Consider the following 20537-nt stretch of genomic DNA (forward strand, 5'->3'; position numbering starts at 1 on the left):
GAACACTAAGAATTCTGCGATTCTGTGCAATAATTGCATGAAGCGACTTATTTTTAAATAAAATCCCAGTTTATTATAATGAAAATTCCACAAGCATGGTAAAGAGGTTTTAGTTGGATGTTGAGTTTTCTTTTTAAAGCCAGAACTGCGCCATTATAAATCACTACAACAGAACATAAAGCAACATTCTCTTTCATCATGCCTCAGGAAAAAAAAAAGGCATAATATTTCAAGGAAAATAATTAAGGAAAGTATCACATCAAGACTTTCTGCTTTTAGTAAGCTAAGCAAGTTTTGTATGCAGCATAACTCCTCTAGCTCATCCATAGATTTGACATGAAAAATCTAAATTCTTCATAAATTATGAGCTTTTGTTGTCACAATGTAGTCCACAGTTCTTCACCAGGAACAGATAAAGCCTTTAAGGTGAAAGCCTCAAGTACTGCACTAGCACTTAGTGACATCAAGATGCTAAGATACATTTGCCTTTCATAAACAGATTTATTCTTACATTATTTAACCTAAACTCTAATCACATCAAATAGCTGGCAGATGAAAAGTAGTTCCAGCGAGAAAAATACAAGAACATCAGCTTTCAAATATTTTAAATAAACAAACAGCTGCCATTTTAGTGGCAAAAGAGACTCTCCTGCAAGCAATTAAGTTTTTTATTCAGCTAAAATGTGCAAAGAAAAAAGTCTCAAATTGAGAGGAATATCAGCAGTTCATACTGGACACAAGGGAACAAAATCCTTAGGAATTAACTCCCTCAAGCTGTTTTCTTGTCATATACTGCAGCAGATCCCTTTGCAGGACTTCCATTTGCAATGCCATTGCTTTCCAACTGCAAACAAAAAACAGTGTCATTAATGAGATGTCAAATTAGAACTTCACATCTACAACAGGAACAGCTGGTGACAAAAATGGCTTTTAGAAGCAAGGCCAGCAAAGATAAATGGAGAAATATGGAGCAAGAACAAAAAGTGGTGGTGTCTGTGTAGATTTACAAATAATTATTGTTTCAGGGGGAAGGGAGGAATGAGAGCAGCGACAACATTTATGAGTCTTTGTATTGTGACAGAAGATAAATAATAAAAGCATAATTTATATGCACTAAGCGTTCTCCCCCATTACGAGCGGCAGAGCTGGCTGAAGAGAGGGGCTGTTTTTAATTTCTGCTGGTGATTTGCCAAATATTTGACTTTTATCTTTGAAAGAACAGCCAGCTGTTAAAAAAAATAATAATTAATTAAGCTGTTTCAGGATACAGGCACAATTCCTCCAAGACCAGAAGACTCAACTATTATACTAACTGTATCTTGAAGCACCAATTCCTAGATGGCACAGCAGTGGTGATTGCTGTTCCCAAGAAAGTAGCCACCAAAATATCTGTAAGCACACCCAACTGTTCACCCTCCCGAGCTACCACTAGGTGGCTCATCCCAGCCCTTCCCTGCTTAGCTGGGTGAATTAATCTTACTTTATGGCTTCCAGATCCGTCCTCCTGGTCTCTCTTGGCAGCCGCAGGTCCCCGAGGGTCCCCAGTGCTGCCTCCTGGCCCCTGCTTGGTGCCTGGTGGCTCCTGCACAGCTTTCTTGGGCCAGACACGCTTGATGAAGGGGGCAATCATGGGGTAGATGTAGGGCTCCACAAACTTCTTGTAGACCCAGAGGAGAACAGGGATCACGATGCAGGGAATGCACACCATGGCTCCCTCCTGTGCTGGGACAGAGATGGTGGGGGTAGGGGGGGAAACAGCTTAGGTGGGAGCATTTGTATGCCACAACCTGAGAAAACAGTATTTACAAAGAAAATAAAATCCATATTTCATATTCAAACGTAATTATTCTGTAATTATTATGCAGCTGCTAAAGCTTCAAAAGTGTTGTGTGTTCTAATGTTATAAAGCCTCCAACAAAGGGAACATTCTTGCCATTTTAACAAAAAGAAACAAACCAATTTGCTATTATTAATCAGTCCTACAGATGCAACTAAGGAAAACAAATTCAGGAAATAAGAGTTTTTGCTTAAGCCACACAAAAACAGTTTAAGCAGCAAGCTGCCAGTATTAGCCCAGTTCCCACTATATTATGAGTCTAAAGCGTTTGTTTTGCTCAACCCATTTTTATTTAAGGAGAAACTAAACAGCAGAAAGCAAATACATCCAATGGGTTGCTACCACTGAAGGGCAGGCTAGTGGAAAAGGAGAAAAAAATTCCAATCAGGATTTGAGAGAACTAGGATATGGGTTACTGTCTTCCTGCTGCCCTCACTTGATCCCACACCAACCCCCTACAATTAACTGTTGGAAAATGAACCATGACCTCTCTCTGAAACCCACAAGGCATCAAAATTTTCACCTTGGGGTCTATGCTAAAAAAAAAAAGTAAGAAAAGCACAGTAAGGAGGCAGAGAGGTCCAGCTGGGAGAGGAAGCAGTTAATTAGGGCTGGACCTGTCCCTGCCAGTGCTGACAGTAATACATTAGACACACTCTGCTGCCACACAATTTTGCCCTTCACAGTCCCCCTCTCTAGGCTGCTGACATCTCAATTCTCACACCAAGATGCAAAACAAAAGCTTTCCAAGATGGAGAGTGAAAAGGCAGATGTGCACACCTCACTAGGGACCAGTTTTGCTTTTTATTTTATGTTATCCTGAGGATTTTTAGCCCTGTGGAAAAGGAGAGTATCAATTTCCAGTTGACTGCTCTGGCTGCTTCAAATACACTTTAAATCTACTTTCTGAGGTCTGAGAGGAATCTTACATTGAGACAACACAAATGAGGTAACCCTTTCAACTTATTAAAAAATATATTTTCAGATACTTTATTTCAGATATGTTATTTCAGATACTGTATTTTCAGATACTTCCCCAGAACTTCCTAAGTATTAAATTTGCAGCAAAATGTGGATTCATCCAGCAGCTGAAGAACATGCCTGGAGGGAACACCTCAGGCTGTAGAATCATTACAGAATTATGGAATTATTTGGGTCACAAGAGAGCTTCAAAATCATTTCCTTCTATTCCCTGCCATGGGCAGGGACACCTTGCACTGTCCCAGGCTGCTCCAAGCCCTATCCAGCCTGGCTTGGGACACTGCCAGGGATCCAGGGGCAGCCACAGCTGCTCTGGGCACCCTGGGCCAGGGCCTGCCCACCCTCCCAGCCAGCAATTCCTAATTGCCAAGAGCCCAAAATCTGTGCCTGCCCGCTGGCAGTGGGAGCCATTCCCTGGCTCCTGTCCCACGGAAACACAGCCCCTGTTGTGCTGCCTCTGCAGCCACTTCGTGTCTAAAAAATTCCTGCCCAAAAAATCATCCCTACCTCCGCCTGATGCACCAGCGATCCCTGGGATCAGCGTGGAACACCGTCCTGACGAATTCCTCCAGTGACCTGGTGACGCTCCGCCAGCTGGTTAGCAAGGAAAATAACAAAAAAGGAGAAAAGAGGAGTGAGGGGGTGGCCGGGCGGGTGATGTCCTGCGGCGGGCGGTGCCGCTGCCCTCGGTGAGCCCACGGCACGGAACGCGCTCACTGACGGGCAAACCTCGGCACGGCACGGCACGGCACGGCTTTGTTCCCAGCGCCCGGAAAACGCCACAGGGGCAAACCCGCCGGGTTTTCCCCGTTTTCCATAAAGGATGAGGAGCCCGGGAGGCTGCCTGATGTCAGGCGTTGCCGTTCTGCTCTCCGGGGGCGGTTGGGGCCGGTGCAGCCCGTGAGCCCCCGGCCAGCGGCGTGGCCCGGCGGCCGTGGGCCGTGCGGGGCGGGGTGTGGGGAAGGGATCATTCCCTGCTCCCGGTGCGCCCGGTCCTCCGCACCCACCTGCGCCCGCACCGGAACGGCCCCGCGCTTCCGGGGCGGCGCTTCCGGCCAATGGCCGGCGGCAGCGCGCATCACGTGACACGCCAGGCCACGCCCCACCCGCGCGGACGGGAACGCGGACGCGGCCCAGATTCCTGATTATCCCGGATTTGGGAAGGGGGGAACTGTGGGATGGCCCGGCAGCCGGCGGGAACACGCGGCCCGGCTTGGAGGGCCGATATTGGGAAGGAATTGCTGGCTGGGAGGGTGGGCAGGCCCTGGCCCAGGGTGCCCAGAGCAGCTGTGGCTGCCCCTGGATCCCTGGCAGTGTCCCAGGCCAGGCTGGATGGGGCTCGGAGCAGCCTGGGACAGTGGAAGGTGTCCCTGCACATGGCAGGGGTGGCACTGGATGGGCTTTAAGGTCCCTTCCCAGCCACACCACTCCATGATTCTGTAAAATTCACTGCCCCTGACCCACAGCAACGCCCAGCGCAAGGTCAGAACTTGTAGCAGAGCAACACAATCAATCCAAATTTTAAAAGATTTTATTTATATACATCTGTCCAGGCAGATTTATTCCCGAGCCATTAGCTTTTGCTTCTTCAGCTTCTTCTGGGAGATCTGGGAAGCAAACACACAAAAAAGAACAGTGAAATTAGACTTCCCAAAACATCTCAAAGTTATCTTTTAGAAGTGCTGCAAACTATTAGGAATTGTTAATTAGGAATTCCCCCACAAATGATACACTCATCACACCTGCACATGAACAGGAATCCCTACAAGCACTACACTACATTGCTTGCAGGTTCTAAACTAAACTTATTTTATTGCACACACCCAGGGTTCACACACATAATGCTGTAGCTGCTTTGAGGGAGGAAAGAACCAACCCTCCGTGCAATTAAAAAATGGTTCTCAGGGCTTTTAAGTGCTAAATACTTGAGTTGGAAATTAAAAAATGGGGTTGCTCAGAAAGAACTGATTTTTTTCATGGGCATTCCAAAGGTGTCCTAAGATTGTCATCACAGCAACCCCTCTCTGCCAGACCCTCGGCTGTCCTGACAGCATCACAGGAACAGAGCACACGAGACAGAGCACATAACGCCGGTACCTTTTTCTTTTGGGCAACTTCCTCCTCCGGCTTGGGCACGATCTGCTCCTTCTCCGTGAGGATCATCTCAATGTGGCACGGGGAGCTCATGTAGGGGTTGATCCTGCCATGTGCCCGGTACGTGCGCCGGCGCATCTTGGGAGCCTTGTTCACCTGGATGTGCTCGATCACCAGGGAGTCCACATCCAGACCCTGGCATGGAAGAAAATCTGTGAGCCACTTTCATCTTTAAATAATTCATTTCTGCAGCAAGAATGTGAGGAATCGCCCCAGACACTGCTGCTGGTGAATGAAACAGCCAGGCCTGGTGGTGTCATGGAGCTCAGGGTTTTCCAAGGATTCACCACTGACACAGCCAGACCTGGTGGTGCCAAGGAGCTCAGGGTTTCCCAAGGATTCACCACTGACACAGCCAAATTGGTGCTATCATGGAGCTGAGGGTTTTCCAAGGATCTGCCAATGGAACTGCTGAGCTTGGCAGTGTCATGGAGATGAGGACTTACCAAGCAAGCATCATCTAAAATGAAAAAGTCCAGCCCTCACACATCACAAAAAAATTTAAATTGTGCTGATGGCTCATTGTCTATTGTTTTTTCATGGTTACTCAAAGGTATTACTCCAACACTGCCTGCAAAGCTACCAGATTAAGCCTATAACAAAGATAGCAACCGACCAAGTCAGCTATTGATTTCACATGTCTTAATTTCACAGATTTTGAGGTATCTGAACAGCCATTTTGTGTGAAATTTTTAAACTTAGATTTCCCCTGTGAAAAACTGCTGCTGCCATTTACCTTGAGGAACACGCATAGCCTGCTTTAACAGGGAGCCACACCAAACCCTCCCTACATTTAAGTATTGTGGATGAAGCAGGTGGCAAGTGGCCCTCCAGGTCAGTGACACCCAGGCCAGGGATGCTGAGAGAGGGCCTGACACCACTGCTTTGTGCTCAGTAACACCCACCTTGAGCTCAGCATTGCTCTCTGCATTCTTCAGCATGTGCAGCAAGAACTCTGCGCTCTTCTTGGGCCAGCGGCCCTGTGTCCAGCCCCATTGCTTGGCCTGGAATGAGAGAGCAAACAATGGGACTCTGCTTTTGGCCTGGTCCATTCCAGTTACCTTCTACACACCTTTAACATGCCATTATCACAGAATGGTTTGGGCTCAAGGAGACCCTGAAGTTTATTCAGTGTCACCCCCTGCCATGGGCAGGGACATCTTCCACTGTCCCTGGTTGCTCCAAGCCCCATCCAGCCTGGCCTTGGGACACTGGGCCAGGGCACCCTGGGCCAGGGCCTGCCCACCCTCCCAGCCAGCAATTCCTAATTGCCAAGAGCCCAAAATCTGTGCCTGCCCTCTGGCAGTGGGAGCCATTGCCTGGCTGCTGTCCCTGCAGGCCTTGTCCCCAGTCCCTGGGCAGCTCTGCTGGAGCCCCTGGAGGCCCTGGCAGGGGCTCTGAGGTGTCCCTGGAGCCTTCTCTTGTGCAGCTGAGCAGCCCCAGCTGTGCCAGGCTGGCTCCAGAGCAGAGGGGCTCCAGCCCTGGCAGCAGCTCCGTGGCCTCCTCTGCACTGGCTGCAGCATGTCACTATCCTTCCTGTGCTGAGGACCCTGTATCTTATGGATATAGATTAGAATGGATTATCATCTACTTTATTTTGCTGTAGACCAAACCCCACAAAATTTAATTCCTTGACTTAATGCTGCCAACTGGATGCTGACACTCCACGAAGACGCATCCTCTGGAATTAATAGCCTTTCCTCCCTCTTGAGCAACATGATCTGGTGGAAGATGTCCCTGTCCAGGGAACTGGAGTGAGATGAGCTCTGGGGGCCCTTACAACCCAAACCACCCTGTGATTCCATGTTTTAATGCAGATTTTCCACCAGCAATGACAGACTACACCCACACCCTGTCCCCATCACCTTTCTGCGTTAAGCACCCAGAGCCAAGTCTCCCTGCCGGGGTTCCCAGGAGCTCACCTGGGCGCACCTCCCGACGCCGCCGTTGTAGCGCCGGAAGGGGACACACTGCTTCTTCAGGGTGACATCCTTCAGGTACTTGGTGGCCTTGCGGATGTGCATGCCCTTGATGGCCTGCGCCGTCTCTCGGGTGTTCTGCCAACCCAGGGCACAGAAAAGATCCTTTGAACAAATCCTTACAGGAGACAGCACGAGCTCCACCCCGCCTGTGCCCTCCCTGGATACAATTCTTTCCACTCACTAAAGAATACTCAAGTCTAAGACTAAAAAATAATTAATAATTAACATTTTTTTACTCTGTTACCACTTTTCTAACCCCTGGTATGACTGCCACTACTAAATTTGTGTTTCCAGCATACTTTTTTTTTTTTTTTTTTTTTTTAGGAAATATGCAAGTCTCAATAAAATTATAATTTTGGTACCTATATTATTCATGGCTCCTGTTTGGCCACTAATCTAACAAGGCAAGATTTGGATGGATAAATTCTCACTAAAACCTCAAATACAGCACCTCAGAGGAACCGATGAAGAAACACTGGGGCAATTGTTAACAATGTTTTCTCTAAAAGAATCGTAAGAGAAGAAAAGGCTCAGAAAGAAAAATTAAGGATAAAAGATCAGTCTTTTAGACAGCATTTACTGATTGTGTAAGCCAGCTCTAAGTATAATCCTACCTATTCCTAATAAAAAAAAAAAAGAAAACCGAAGTTAAAACTTCGTATTACACTAAGCAGAAAATGATCTGCTAAGTTCTAGTTTCATGATTAAATAACACTTTTGAGTTGTTGTCTGCACCTAAGCCTTTTCCAGATGAACTGAGTTCCTAGTGCCAAACAGCACGGAACCAAAAAGAGTGGGAGAAATTAGACAATTTCACACCAAACACTAGCCCAGCGTCTGATAAATTTACTCCAACTGTTTTGCTGCTGTATTTTGTTAACTGAATTAGACAAGGACAATTCTAGAATCCAGACTCTTAATTTGTTGTGGATGGAGACCATTACAAACAGCTGACAGCAGTTCTTTAGTGATTAAAAAGATACTTCCTTAAAAAGAGGAATATTGCGAAGAAATTCCTGAGGGCGAGGAGGCCCTAGCACAGGGTGCCCAGAGAAGCTGTGGCTGCCCCTGCATCCCTGGAAGTTTCCAGGGCCACGCTGGACAGGAGCTGAGTCCCTAACCACGGCAGAGGGTGGAAAGAGATTATTCTTACAATCACTTTCAATCCGAGCCAGTCTGGGCTTCTTTTAAAAACTAGTAAGAAAAACTAGCAAAAACTACTTAAAACAAAAAATAAATTTACGATTGCTGCTAATCACACACTCCTTACCTTGAAATGCACACGCAGGTTAGATCCCCGGGACTTGCATGCTACAAGAGAGAAAAAAGACGAAGTTTTAGAATCAAAACCTCACTGGCTTCCGGGAAATCCCACACGAACTCTCCTAAAACAGCAACTCACATTTCGTGGGGTTCTCCGGATCCAGGGAGTAGCGCACCATCTTGAGAGCTCAGCTGAAAAACACCAATTGAAACATAATTAATCTCTAACACTAGCACACAGGACCCGGACTACTCCCCTTACCGCCGCAGCTGCTCAGAAATTACGTATTCTTTTCACAGTTACATCCAAAGGTGTCCTAAGAAAGTCATCATCGCAGCCATGGATTTTCTCAGGCCTGCCCCTTCCCCGCATCCGCGCCCGCCCTCCCGCGCTCCATCTCGGGGAATACCGCGGGCGCGGGGCATGTCGTAGCGATCCCGGTGTCCGGGACGCCGGTGCCAGCGGGGATGGGGCGGGATGGGGGCGGATGGCGGCGGCTGGCGCGGGACCGGGCCGACCATGGCTGCTCACCTCGGGGCGGCGGCCGCAGAGGAAGAGGAAAGGCGGGGCGCGCCGCCAGCGCGCGCGCGTCTCGCGAGATTTCCGGCGGGGGGGGACGGTCCCAGGGAGCGCTCCGCCCCCAAGATGGGGGCGGGTTTCGCTGTGAGGGCGGTGCGCGCCTGGAGCGGGTCCCTCGCCGAGCCTGTGAATAAATCCTGCTCTGGGGAAAGACATCGCGGTATTCACGCTGCCGTGGGGAAACACATCGCGGTATTCACGTTGCCGTGGGGAAACACATCGCGGTATTCACGTTGCCGTGGAGAAACACACCGCGGTATTCACCCTCAGCTCGTTGTGCTGGTGCTTTTAGCAAGGAGATCAGCGTGCCTCTGGCACAGCACCACCACCCTCCCAAGGGAGGGGATTGCCCCGCGCCGATCCGCGCTGAGCACCTTGAACGCTGTGAGCAGTGTTGGTCACTGCAATATAAGAAAGACATTCAACTATTAGCGTCAAAAGGATGGCTACGGAAATGGTGAAGGGCCTTGAGGGGAAACCGTGTGAGCGGCAGCTGAGGGCGCCTGGTCTGTTCAGCTGGAGGGAGGGGAGATTTATCGCAGTTATAACTTCCTCGTGAGGGAAGAAAAAGGTCAGGCATTGATTTCTTCTCTCTGGTGACCACTGACAGGACCCAGGGACAGCTGGAGCTGTGCCAGGGGGGTTGGGTGGGATATCAGGGAAAGGCTCTTCCCCAGAGGGTGCTGGCACTGCCCAGGCTCCCCAGGGAATGGGCACGGCCCCGAGGCTGCCAGAGCTCCAGGAGCCTTTGGACAGCACTGCCAGGGATGCTCAGGGTGGGATTGTTGAGGAACTGGATTCGATGGCCCTTGTGGGTACTTTCCAGCTCAGGATATTCTGTGGTTCATTCAGTCAGGATCATTCAGATTGGAAAAGACTTCTCAGATAATCAAGTCCCAGCTTTCCCTGATCTCCACCGTGTCACCAGCCCAGAGCACTCAGTGCCACGTCCAGGCATTCCTTGGACACCTCCAGGGTTGGGGACTCCAACACCTCCCTCGGCAGCCCCTTCCAAGTCCTTTCCAGGAAGAAATTCCTCCTGATGTTCAACCTGAGCCTCCCCTGGCATAACCTGAGGCCATTTCCTCTTGTGCTGTCCCTTGTCCCTTCAGGGAGCAGAACCCGACCCCCACCTGAGAGCACAGAATTATTACGTTTGGAAAAGGCCTTCAAGTTAACAGGGTCTAACTCTCATCCCAGCAGCCACCACCGTGTTCACCATTAGATGGCAGCTCAGGATGGGAATAAAGCAGCACATCGCTCACAGAGGTGTCCCCGAGACCAGAGCGAAGAGATTAATTCAAATTCATATTTATCAAACCTCAACTGGTATTTACTGCACCATTATAAAATAATCACAGACTGACTCATTAAAATAAAATATTTTTCCTTCCCATTTGAGGCAGCATTTGCAACTAGAACTTCTTGGGAAGCAGCTCAATAAAAGCAAAATATTTCCTGAAAGTGGTGCAGCAAAAGTGTCATTGAGAAAAAAAATGACAGAATGGGGGAAAAAAAGAGACATATTCCTGAGATGGCAGTAATCTGGTGTGCAGGCACCTCCCCAGCATGAGAGTCTGGGTTTACCTCTGAGTTTGGAAATAAACAGAGGAAGAACTTGCTGTCCATCTAAATCCTATGAACAGGAGGCTGGTTTTGGATCTCTTGTTTAGGGCTAAAAAGCCCCAAAGCTCTGCAGCTAGGACTTTACCCAAATGGGAAGAGGAAAATATTTGAGCTATCACAAATATTTACCTGGCTAAAAACCACAAGAGCTCTAGTTGTTACTGCAGCTCTCCATTTACCTGCCTTAAAATGTGCCTTTTTCTTTGGTTTTGGGGAAGCTCTCTGCAAAGTCTCCAAGCAACTTTCAAGCACTGATCTCAAAGCCTGAAACATGCTGGGGTGTGGGCAGATATTATTTCTGAATAGTATCTCTAGAATCACAGAATTATTTGGAAGGAACCTTAAAGGTCATCTCATCCCACACCCTGTCATGGGCAGGGACAACTTCCACTGTCCCAAGCTGCTCCAAACCCCATCCAGCCTGGCCTTGGACACTTCCAGCTTCTGTGGGGAACAGTATGTAGCACTAAGTTTTCAGGTACAATAAATTAAAACTGGCTTAAGCTGGGATCCTCAAACACTCCCACAGCCTTACCCACCACACTGTAGGAATCCCCTCTCTGAACACACCCGAATGCAACTCTTCTTCATCCTTTCTGCCCTTCCCTCTGCACCTTCCTCTGTTTTCTGGGGGGGCAGGAGCCCAGTCTTTACGTGGGAAGCTCCTTTACACACAGCTGCTTCTGTGGCAGCAGTGCACAAAAGCAAGGAGATGTTCAAGAAAAGCTGGAGGAGAGGTGTGAAACACAAGTACTTGACACATGATGGAGATTATCACCTGTGTTCATCAATCAAACCCTAAATAAATACATTTTCAGTTTCCCCACAGGTGGAACTGTTTTGCTCAGCTTGTAAGGGTTTACAGTGATGGAAGGTTAGCACAGAATCACGGAATATCCTGAGCTGGAAAAGGCTCGCCAGGGTCATGGGGTCCAACTGCTGGCCCTACATAGACACCCCAAAAATTGCAGCCTGTGCATCCCTGCGAGCATTGTCCAAATGCTCCTGGAGCTCTGGCAGCCCTGGGGCTGTGACCCTTTCCCTGAGATGTTTTCAGCTTTGTTGGGAGCTTGACAAGAGCTCTTGTGGGCAGCCTAGCACATTCCTGGTGCTGGGATCAGGGCTGAGGCAGCTGAGCTTGTGCCCTAGTTGGGATTTCACCACATTTTTCCCCCACTGCACCACCTGCCTGGGATATTTGGGTTATGTGAGTTAACTCCAAAAGAGCTTTCAGATACTAAGCAGAAAATTCAGGCAGGTGAATCCAAAACTGTATTCTTGAAAACTCCTGTATTGGAAGCAGGTGCCTGCTAATTGTACGGGAACCTCAAATCCAAAAATCCACAGGACTTTCCCTCAGGCTCCGCTGCTGCCACCCCTCTTGCTCCCCTGTCCGTACTGCCCAGCCCCAGTGCCTGTGCTGTGCACACCCAGGGGGACCTCGCTGTCCCAGCAGGGATGGACAGCAAACACCCATACACCCATGTGCCTGGACCTGAGCAGAGCCTCTGCTTTGTGCTCTGGCAGCTCCTGCTGGGAACATCCTCCTGTGGAGGGTGGATCGCAGTGGCAGCAGAGGCTTCTGCCATTTCCTCTGCTCTGGAGCCAGGCTGGGAGAGCTGGAGCTGTCCACCTGCACAAGAGAAGGTTCCAGGCAAAGCCATCTAAGGGGCTCCAGGAGAGCTGCAGAGGGACTTGGGGCAAGGGCTGGAGAGACAGGACACAGGGAATGGCTTCCCCCTGTGATGGGGGATAGATGGGAAGGAATTCTTGGCTGTGAAGGTTGGGAAGCCCTGGCACAGGTTTCCCAGAGCAGCTGTGGCTACCCCAGCCCTGGGAGTGTCCAGGGCCAGGTTGGATGGGGCTTGGACCAACCTGCAATAGTGGAAGGTGTCCTTGTCCATAGCAGGGGTGAAGCTGGATGAGCTTTAAAGTCCCTTCCAACCCAAACCATTCATTGATCCCATGATTCTCTCCTGTGGCTGTGCTCCTGGGGTTGGAACGTGGCTGTATCCCTTATCCTGCTATGGAAAGGCCCAGCAGGCAGTGGGGAATGTTCAGGTACTGGAGAGTTGCATCATACAAGTCCTTTTGTGTCTTTAGCTGTGAGTGAGCAAGCAGCCTTATCAGTGCTACTGGGAGCCAAATGTGACAATTAGCCAATGTCCCTGACAGTCCTCATCCCTCCTGACCAGAGGGACAGGTGAACTCCAAGACTGGCTGGAGTTATGTTTTCTCTGTGCTGTGGGCTGTGCTGAACCCCTGCAACACACAGAAACACTGGGGCTGACTGACCAAGCTTAGCTCTGGCTCACTAAAACACATTCTGTATCTGCTCTTCTACAGGAGAGGGCCTGACCTGTTCTTTGCACTGGAATGGAAGCCAATTCCTCAAATCTTTTTGTAAGATATCTTGGCATTTCTCTTAGAGACCCAGCTTTTGGAGTCCAAGGGTTATGTAGGGATATTAAACTGTCATTCATGAAATTGCACACAAATAGTTCCTTGTCCTAATGTTTAAGCAGAAAATCTTGAAGACAAAGACATTTTAAATTGAAACCAGCTTGAATGCTGCAAACACTGAGGATTTTCAACCATCAGACAGCCGGCTGTACTTCCTTCTGTGAAATCCTCTCTGCTGACCAGCCTACAGTCTCCTGCCCTCCTTGTCCCAGATGCTTGGCTCCTCCAGAGGCACAGCTCACCCCCACTGTTTGCCTTTTCCTCCCACAGTCAGCAACACAGCAGCACTTGGACACATGGTAGGCAAGTTCTCTAGCTAAAGAGTTTTCCACAAACATCTAGAAATCTACTGATCCAGTCAATGAGACACAGGAGCAAGATCCTAGAATTGCAGAATCATGGAATGGTTTGGGTTGCAAGAGACTTGAAAGATCATCCATTCCCACCCCCTGCCATGGGCAGGGACACCTTCCACTGTTCCTTCCTTTTTGCTCCAAAGCCCCATCCAGCCTGGGATCACCCCTGCTATGGCCAGGGCCTGCCCACCGTCCCAGCCAGCAATTCCTTCCCAATATCCTGTCTGTGCCAGGGCCCCCCCACCCTCACAGCCAGCAATTCCCTCCCAAAATCCTGTCTATCCCTGCTCTCTGGCAGTGAGAAGCCATCCCCATGTCCTGTCACTCCATGGAAAGCGGGGAAATGCACCTCCAAAAATGGACTGACCTTCATCAGAGATTTGTTCTGTGTCAGTAATTCTGTCTTGGTCACTTGGAGAGCTCAATTATGTCACCACTCCACCCTGTGACTTTCAAGAAGAGATTCTTCCATAGGGAGCATCTTACTTAAGGAGGTAAGTATTTATATGCATATATTTATGAGCATATATCTGTACATACATATATAACTCATCCTAAGTGTATCATCTAAAACATGTGAACAACTTAAATGTTTTTGATTCCCTAGGGGTCCTCCTAAAACACAGGCAATTCTTTACAAGGAGAGAGTAGCTGCACATCCTGTTTAAATAATTTTTGTCATGTGTATGCTGTACCTAGAGCAGGGGTGAGGAAAGAGCTGGGGAGCTCAGTGTCAGCTGAATATCTGCGCTTGCCATCACCACTTCTGGAGTGTGACGCAGTAGCCACAGCACCTTCCCCGCGCTGCTGGTGACCTGCCTGCCAGGATCATAGTCAAAACAAGGAAAAAACAAAGCACAGCAATCGGTGATGTAGTCTTAATACTAAACTTTTTTGGCATGTTGTCCAGAGCTATGGGTTCATCCACCCCTTACACACCCAGCTAGGACAGAATCGGTGGTAAAACAAACCTCCTGTGTGATTAAATAACCTTGTAGCTAAAGTGTGTGTTTATTCAGTGCAGTTTTTGACAGCAAACCCATTTACGCAGGTTGTGGAGGTCTATGACTGCTTGTTCCTCACTTTAATGGCCAGGAATGGACAATCTCCATGATGAGTGAATAAAGGCATCATGTAACTGCCTGATCACAAACACTTCCTGGGATAAATTAATTCCTGGGTTTATATTTGCCCTAACCTGTCCAGCTTATAACCAATAAGTACTGCTTTAAATGTGCTTTTGATTAATGAAACCTAAATTATCCCTGGAATCAGGGATATTGACCACAATTTAGTCACAAATTTAACTATGGGGAATTCTGTTTAAACAAAAGAGAATGGTTGAACCCTGAAGCAGGTGGGCTAGGGACAATATCCTGGGCAACCAGCTCTGGCTGACTCTGCCTTGAGCTGCAGGGGGGTTGCTCTGGGAAGCTCCTCTGGCCCTTTCCAGCCTGAGCTTCTCTTGATCTTTGAATCCTGTCAACATTTCTAAAGCTGACTGTGCCCTGTACTGTGAAGCAGAGCCTCAAGCTCCCTTTGTTGCACTGTACCTCCTAAACAAAATGGATCAAAGAATCCTCCTCCTCCTCCTCCTCCTCTCCTCTGTTACAGTTGTGATTATTAATGTGGCAGTGCTGGGCTGGCAGTTGGACTCAATCACCTAAGAGATATTTTCCACCCTTAAATGATGCCATGATTCTGTAAGTCTGTTGGCCGTTTTTGCAGCTGCCCTGCTCAGGAGCTCCTCTGGATCAGCTGATAAACTCCAGCCCAACTCTCTTTTCCCTTTCAGGGGCTTCTCCACCTCCCTGCTGGCAGACAAAGCATGCAGGGACCTGGGACAGGAGCATCCTTACAGACAGGACCCGGCTTTGCAGAGTTCTGCTCAGAGCTGGGAGATGAGCTTGCATGATGCCTATTAACACAACCCGTGCCAAAGTTTCAGCCAGCAGACAGCTTTCTATTCGTGGCACAACAAGAAGCAGCAGCCCTGAATATCTAAGCTTCATGTCCATAGCAATTTTTGCAGCATCTGCATTTTTCATCTCAGTGCATGGCTTTTGTGGTCATTCCTTACAATTCTTATGGTCAGAAATTCTTCCCAAGTTTCTGATCCCTCAGTCTCTGACGATTGCAGTGTCTTCCTGTCCACAAGACGCAAACAGCTTGGATCCCAAATGTCACCTCTGAGGTCATCCCTCCTTCCCATCTTGCTCCATGGCTGTTTTCCAGTCATCCAGCTACTTCCCTCTTTGCTATTACAACAACTCTGACACAAGCCCCCTCTTTCAAAGCTTTCCCTATCTGTCCAGCTTATTAATCCTCTCTAGCTGCGCTGCCCTCCCCCTCTCCAGCCTCTCCCCTGTGCTCTGCCTGGTCTTTTGCAGCATGGCCCAGTCACATGCGGTGCTTGGGAAGGTCATATGATGGGTAGGGACTGCCGGGCTAGGCTGTGGCAGGGGCCCCTAGAGGCAGCACACCTCCAGCTCCCCTCCACCCTCAGCCATCAGCTGCCCCGTGACTCACTCAGGTGCTGGATCTGCATCCTGCACAGCACGGCACGGAAGGACAGGCAAAAGGAGGTTGCACAAGGAGAGTTCCCTTCAGGGAGCTGATTAGTGGGATGGGTCCTGCACCCATATCCCAGACTGGGGACGTCTGCTGCTACTGCTCCCCTGTCCTACCTGCCCAGCAGGCCTGTGCTTAGGGGATGCCACCCTTGCTCTGTAAAGTAAATCATAAAATGGGATCCCAGAATGATTTGGGTTGGAGGGGATCTTAAAAATCCTCTCATTTCACCCCTCTGCCATGACTTGGGATACCTCCCACTAACCCAGGTTGCTCCAGCCTGGTCTTGGACACTGCCAGGGATCCAGGGGCAGACACAGCTGCTCTGGGCACCCTGGGCCAGGGCCTGCCCACCCTCCCAGCCAGCAATTCCTAATTGCCAAGAGCCCAAAATCTGTGCCTGCCCTCTGGCCCTGGGAGCCATTGCCTGGGTGCTGTCCCTGCAGGCCTTGTCCCCAGTCCCTGTGCAGCTCTGCTGGAGCCCCTGGAGGCCCTGGCAGGGGCTCGGAGGTGTCCCTGGAGCCTTCTCTTGTGCAGCTGAGCAGCCCCAGCTGTGCCAGGCTGGCTCCAGAGCAGAGGGGCTCCAGCCCTGGCAGCATCTCTGTGGCCTCCTCTGCACTGGCTGCAGCAGCTCCAGCTCCTTGTGCTGCTGGAGCCAGGGCTGGGGCAGCTCTGCAGGTGGGCTCTCACCTGAGCCCAGGGCCACAGGAGCAGCGTGCCCCACCTTGACCTGCCTGTCACACTGCTGGTGATGCAGCCCAGGGTGTACCTCACCTGTACAGAGAAGCCCTTTTGCTTTTCCCCTGTCCTCACTGCAGTCTTTCTGCTTGTCTGGACTGGGAAGTTCTGGGAGGAATGTCTGCAGCATCTGTACAGGAACATAAATTCAAGGCACTAAGAACATTACAGACAGTAACATAAATTCAAGGCACTAAGAAATGCCCCAAACTCTTCCTGTTTAATTACAGAGCCTTTGACTCTTCCTAATAAGCTCCACACACTCAATAAACACAATAAATGAGAGAAGTTCGGCAATTAGGAATAAATGACCAGAAGGTGAAACAGAGCCTGATGAGGACCAGCCTCCCATCATCCCATTGCAGACTCTGCAAAGAGACGTGGTAGGTGTCCTTTTCATGGAGACATTGAGTAATAAGACTGGATTCAGGGATGGGATAAGCAGTGAGTTGTCAAAGTAAAATGTGCAACCTGGTGAAAATCAAAATGAGTAATACTGTTGGTGTAAGTAAAGCCAACAACTGAGAAAAGCAGGAGACTCTGTGTATTTCCAATGGTGACTTGAGGCTTTCCCCTACCTCTGGCAGATCCCATCTCTACACTCTGCAGGGGTTGCAGAAGACAAATGGTTCAAAGGGAAGGGTAAAGGAAGAACAGGGTGCTGGAGAGCAAATGACACTGACCTTGATGATACACAGCCACATCTTGTGCAGCTTATTCCTGTCCTCAAGCTGTTTGTCACCCTTTTTCTTCACACAAAGGCTGGTGCGTAAAGTCTGTGTTTGTGGTTTAAAATACGATTCCTCTTCAGTGTGTGAATCACAGTGAAATACTGCCACAGGGTCTCCTAAACACCAGCTGAATCAGCAATCAGGACCAGAAATAGATGAAGAATTTCTGTGAGCTGACACAACAACCGCCCAGGAAGAAACAATTATCTGAGATTTACAGTCATAAAGCCTGGGTACAAATTAACAATAATGGTGAGAACTAATATATGTTTTTACAGGGCTTTGCTTAAGTGAGTAAAGAGTTAATTTGTTTTAATTAAAAACTTGTTTACTTTCTAGTAGCCACTGGAAGTGGAGTGGCATGCTCAGAGTTTCATGGGTTTGGTGTCCATCCAGATTTACAGATCAGTTTTGGAAGCCTGAGATAGATTTAAAGTGGATTTAGGAGCGCTGAAAATTAACAATAGAATAATAGAATGGGTTTCAGTGTAAGTTAAAGATCCACCTGTTTCCAAAGCCCCTGTCATGTGCAGGGACACCTTCCACTAGATGAGGTTGCTCCGAGCCCTTTCCAACTTGCCTCCAGACAACTGGTTTGGGCCTTAGTCTGGAGGGTTTTCAGAAAAGAATGAGATGTCAGCTTACTTATTATTCTGCCAAAATTCCAAACTCCCAAGATTTTTTACCTGCTTATTACAGAACTAATCCCAAAGCCATAGCTCTGTCCAGTCCAACAGACCCATCTCAGTGGGCAGGAGGGCCACTGCCTGCTCTGCCAGTTCTCAGAGTCTCCGCTGGTGCTGAAGCCCAGCTGAGTGTTGGGTACACCTCACTGGTGGTGCTACCACATCCACTCCACACTTGGGCCAAACATTCCTGCAGATTTGAAGAAAAAGCTTTTGGATAAGAATATGCATTCTAGAGCAATCCCTAAATCAAACAGCTGCCCTACCAGCTTATCTCTGGACTCCCTAGCAATCCCAGGCTCCTCTTATTTTGGTATTTCTTTCTTTGCTGGATGCAGGAAACTTAAAGCAGAAGCTCTGTTGGGGCCTCACTATCTGCCAGCTGAAGGATCAAGTAATCACAGATTTCTGAGATGTTTCTCCAGTCCCACCAAAACAGGACCTCAGAAAGGAGCAGAAGAATATCCCTCTGGCCACCCACAACACCTCTGCACTGCCAATGGACTTGGCTGCAATTCCATGTTCAAGCCCAGACATGCTCAGCATTCATCCAGCTTGGATGGAAAACTGTGAATTTTGCTTAAAAGCGTAAGAAGAGAGAAATACACGTCATTCCTCAGCACAGACCTAAAGGCATCCTTGTCTGCAGAGTGGATGGAGCAGGCCCACCGCACACCACCGGGCCTTCTGTCTGACACAAAGCAGCCTAGCAGCCTGGATCCGTCTCACGGACCACGAGACATGCTGGGAATGACAAGCTGAATTCCACTTGTCTGCTTGGGCACAGCAAACAGGCGTCAGGACACACAGAGCTCTCTCTGGCTTCCAGCCTGAGCTCCTGCACAGCCCTGATGGGGATAAAGGAGGGCAGGATCACTCACAGCAACCCAGAGACTCATGCAAGACACGGGCAGGGGTGAAAAGAGATAAAAACCATCATAAAATCATTCCTGTTGCTCATATATACGTCTGGGAAAACAGCAGAAACTTGAAGAAGGAAGAAGAATTTTGTCTGTGGTGAAGGGTGGTCCATGGTCCCCCATGGGGAGGGGGCAGCCAGCAGGGATCAAAGCCTCCTGGAAACCTCCCAGTGGACGGCGATGCCTGGAGACAGGTACAAACTGTAACCCTGTGTGACAACGTTCACAAGAATTAGCATTTCTCAGGAATGCGGGGATTTATTCTTCAGGGCCCACCATATCCGCGAGCACTGCAGCCCAAACACTGCACCAACAGAGCATGTGTTTGATAAGAACCCAGGAACAGATGCCAGCGGATTTAATGTGGGACAGGAGGCCCATTGCAGGTTTGCAGACTGCTGGCAGGGTCAGCTGTAAATATTCCCTCACAATCAAAGGCATTCATCTAAGGATTACATGCTGGGGGCTTTGTGGTAAAGTAAATTTGCAACTAACAGGACCATTAATAGTCAGACAGTTTAGTGGGCTCACTGGCTGCCATTTATTTTCCCCCCAGTCATTTTTACTACATCTAAATACCATGGGGATGTGGGACTTGAATGAGGTGGCTTAAGAAATCAGCTTAGAAGGAGTAGGAGAAGGGGTTACCTCCAACAAAGAGAGCTCAACGGGGATCGAACCGGGATATCAATAGTGGGTAAGGCCACTGAAGCATGTGAGCTGATTTCATAACCTGCTGGAGATTAGCCTCTTCTGTAAGCAAACCAACCTACACAGGGGTATGAAGTATTGGTCCTATAAAGTGTGTTCATAGAGGGGATGTGTTTGAAAGGCTGAGGAGGGATGGCAAAAAACTTTGTGGGGTAAGGAGTGGCTGTGGAACAAAGATACCATGGCCTGTTTGACACTCAGAAGAAAAACAACCAGAGCAGAAACTGTGCTGCAGAAATAATATATCCCCCCTCTGCAGCAAGCACTAAGCATAAAATAATTGTGGTGTGGTGGGATGATGACAAACCAAGAGTTCCAGGGCTGAGCAGGCACAGAGTGATACAAGGATTAACCTGGGATAATATTTCACTGGAGAGCTGCCACTCCAGAATATCAGACATCTTGGGGTGCAGTCAGCTCTGCACCCCCATCCTTCCCAGGCCTTTGCCCCAGCTCAGCACACCTTGAGGCTGCTGCCATCCGAGCAGCCCTTCCCTCTCTCAGTTTGTTTGCTACCTCTCCTCCTCTGTCATCTCAGAAACAAACTAGGCAGAAGGAGCCATGTGAGAAACTAGCATCAATTCCACTGGATTATACGCCTGTGTTTTGTAATTGAAAGAAATAACTGTTTTATAACTAAAAAAAAAAAAAACAAAAACCTACCAAACGAAAAAAAAACAGAGAGAGGGAGAGATCCCTTTCTCTCCCCACCTTTTATCCTGTAAATCCTACTTGCTCTTTCACTGGAGAAAGGAAGAACCAGCCAGGAAGAATGGAGAGTGGGTGAAACACTCTCAGGTTTCTAAATGCACTCCCTGACACTGAATAACTGACCTAAAGCCATGACGTCTCTCCTTAGTTTGTTCAAATGAAAAGATTTTAATAGGAGCATCTTTAACTCTGATTGGTATGTCATTGTTTTCACTAACCACTTCACA

At 48.8% G+C, this 20537-nt stretch overlaps 2 protein-coding genes and 2 non-coding genes across 8 annotated transcripts; all 4 read right to left on the minus strand.

Moving 5' to 3' along the window:
- Nucleotides 1-47: 47 nt before the first annotated feature.
- Nucleotides 48-3876, minus strand: CZH18orf32 (chromosome Z C18orf32 homolog). Of its 5 annotated transcripts, none has more exons than XM_077171494.1 (4): nucleotides 3826-3876; nucleotides 3326-3412; nucleotides 1481-1717; nucleotides 48-844 (listed from the first exon to the last, which is right to left on the minus strand). In XM_077171494.1, exons 3-4 carry the CDS (start codon nucleotides 1706-1708, stop codon nucleotides 770-772), a joined length of 303 nt encoding a protein of 100 aa, XP_077027609.1. In that variant the 5' UTR covers nucleotides 1709-1717; nucleotides 3326-3412; nucleotides 3826-3876; the 3' UTR covers nucleotides 48-769. The 5 variants fall into 5 exon arrangements, with proteins under 5 accessions (XP_077027609.1, XP_054508424.1, XP_077027610.1 ...); XM_054652449.2 differs by having other exon boundaries at nucleotides 1481-1722; nucleotides 3826-3855; XM_077171495.1 differs by lacking the exon at nucleotides 3826-3876 and adding an exon at nucleotides 3548-3819.
- A 457-nt stretch (nucleotides 3877-4333) lies between these two features.
- On the minus strand, nucleotides 4334-8843 carry RPL17 (ribosomal protein L17). The gene is made up of 7 exons (XM_054652445.2): nucleotides 8750-8843; nucleotides 8357-8409; nucleotides 8225-8265; nucleotides 6895-7029; nucleotides 5878-5976; nucleotides 4916-5107; nucleotides 4334-4425 (listed from the first exon to the last, which is right to left on the minus strand). Exons 2-7 carry the CDS (start codon nucleotides 8394-8396, stop codon nucleotides 4378-4380), a joined length of 555 nt encoding a protein of 184 aa, XP_054508420.1. The 5' UTR covers nucleotides 8397-8409; nucleotides 8750-8843; the 3' UTR covers nucleotides 4334-4377.
- LOC129133250 (small nucleolar RNA SNORD58) lies at nucleotides 4768-4835 on the minus strand. Its single transcript, XR_008535934.1, has one exon. It is a non-coding gene; the product is annotated as a small nucleolar RNA SNORD58 (small nucleolar RNA).
- Nucleotides 8487-8555, minus strand: LOC129133251 (small nucleolar RNA SNORD58). Its single transcript, XR_008535935.2, has one exon. It is a non-coding gene; the product is annotated as a small nucleolar RNA SNORD58 (small nucleolar RNA).
- Nucleotides 8844-20537: the final 11694 nt, after the last annotated feature.

This window comes from Agelaius phoeniceus, chromosome Z (assembly GCF_051311805.1).
Source record: "Agelaius phoeniceus isolate bAgePho1 chromosome Z, bAgePho1.hap1, whole genome shotgun sequence".
In the NCBI taxonomy this organism is placed as follows: Eukaryota; Metazoa; Chordata; class Aves; order Passeriformes; family Icteridae; genus Agelaius; species Agelaius phoeniceus.

Bases quoted from the DNA above. Each gene is read 5' to 3' on its own strand.
- CZH18orf32 (XM_077171494.1), bottom strand. From the start codon at position 1,708: ATGGTGTGCATTCCCTGCATCGTGATCCCTGTTCTCCTCTGGGTCTAC. The intron at 845-1,480 runs GTAAGATTAATT...TTTTGTTTGCAG, and splicing joins ACGGATCTGGAAGCCATAAA to TTGGAAAGCAATGGCATTGC.
- RPL17 (XM_054652445.2), bottom strand. From the start codon at position 8,396: ATGGTGCGCTACTCCCTGGATCCGGAGAACCCCACGAAAT. The intron at 5,977-6,894 runs GTGAGCTCCTGG...CTCTCATTCCAG, and splicing joins GCGTCGGGAGGTGCGCCCAG to GCCAAGCAATGGGGCTGGAC. The intron at 4,426-4,915 runs GTACCGGCGTTA...TTTGCTTCCCAG, and splicing joins AAGTTGCCCAAAAGAAAAAG to ATCTCCCAGAAGAAGCTGAA.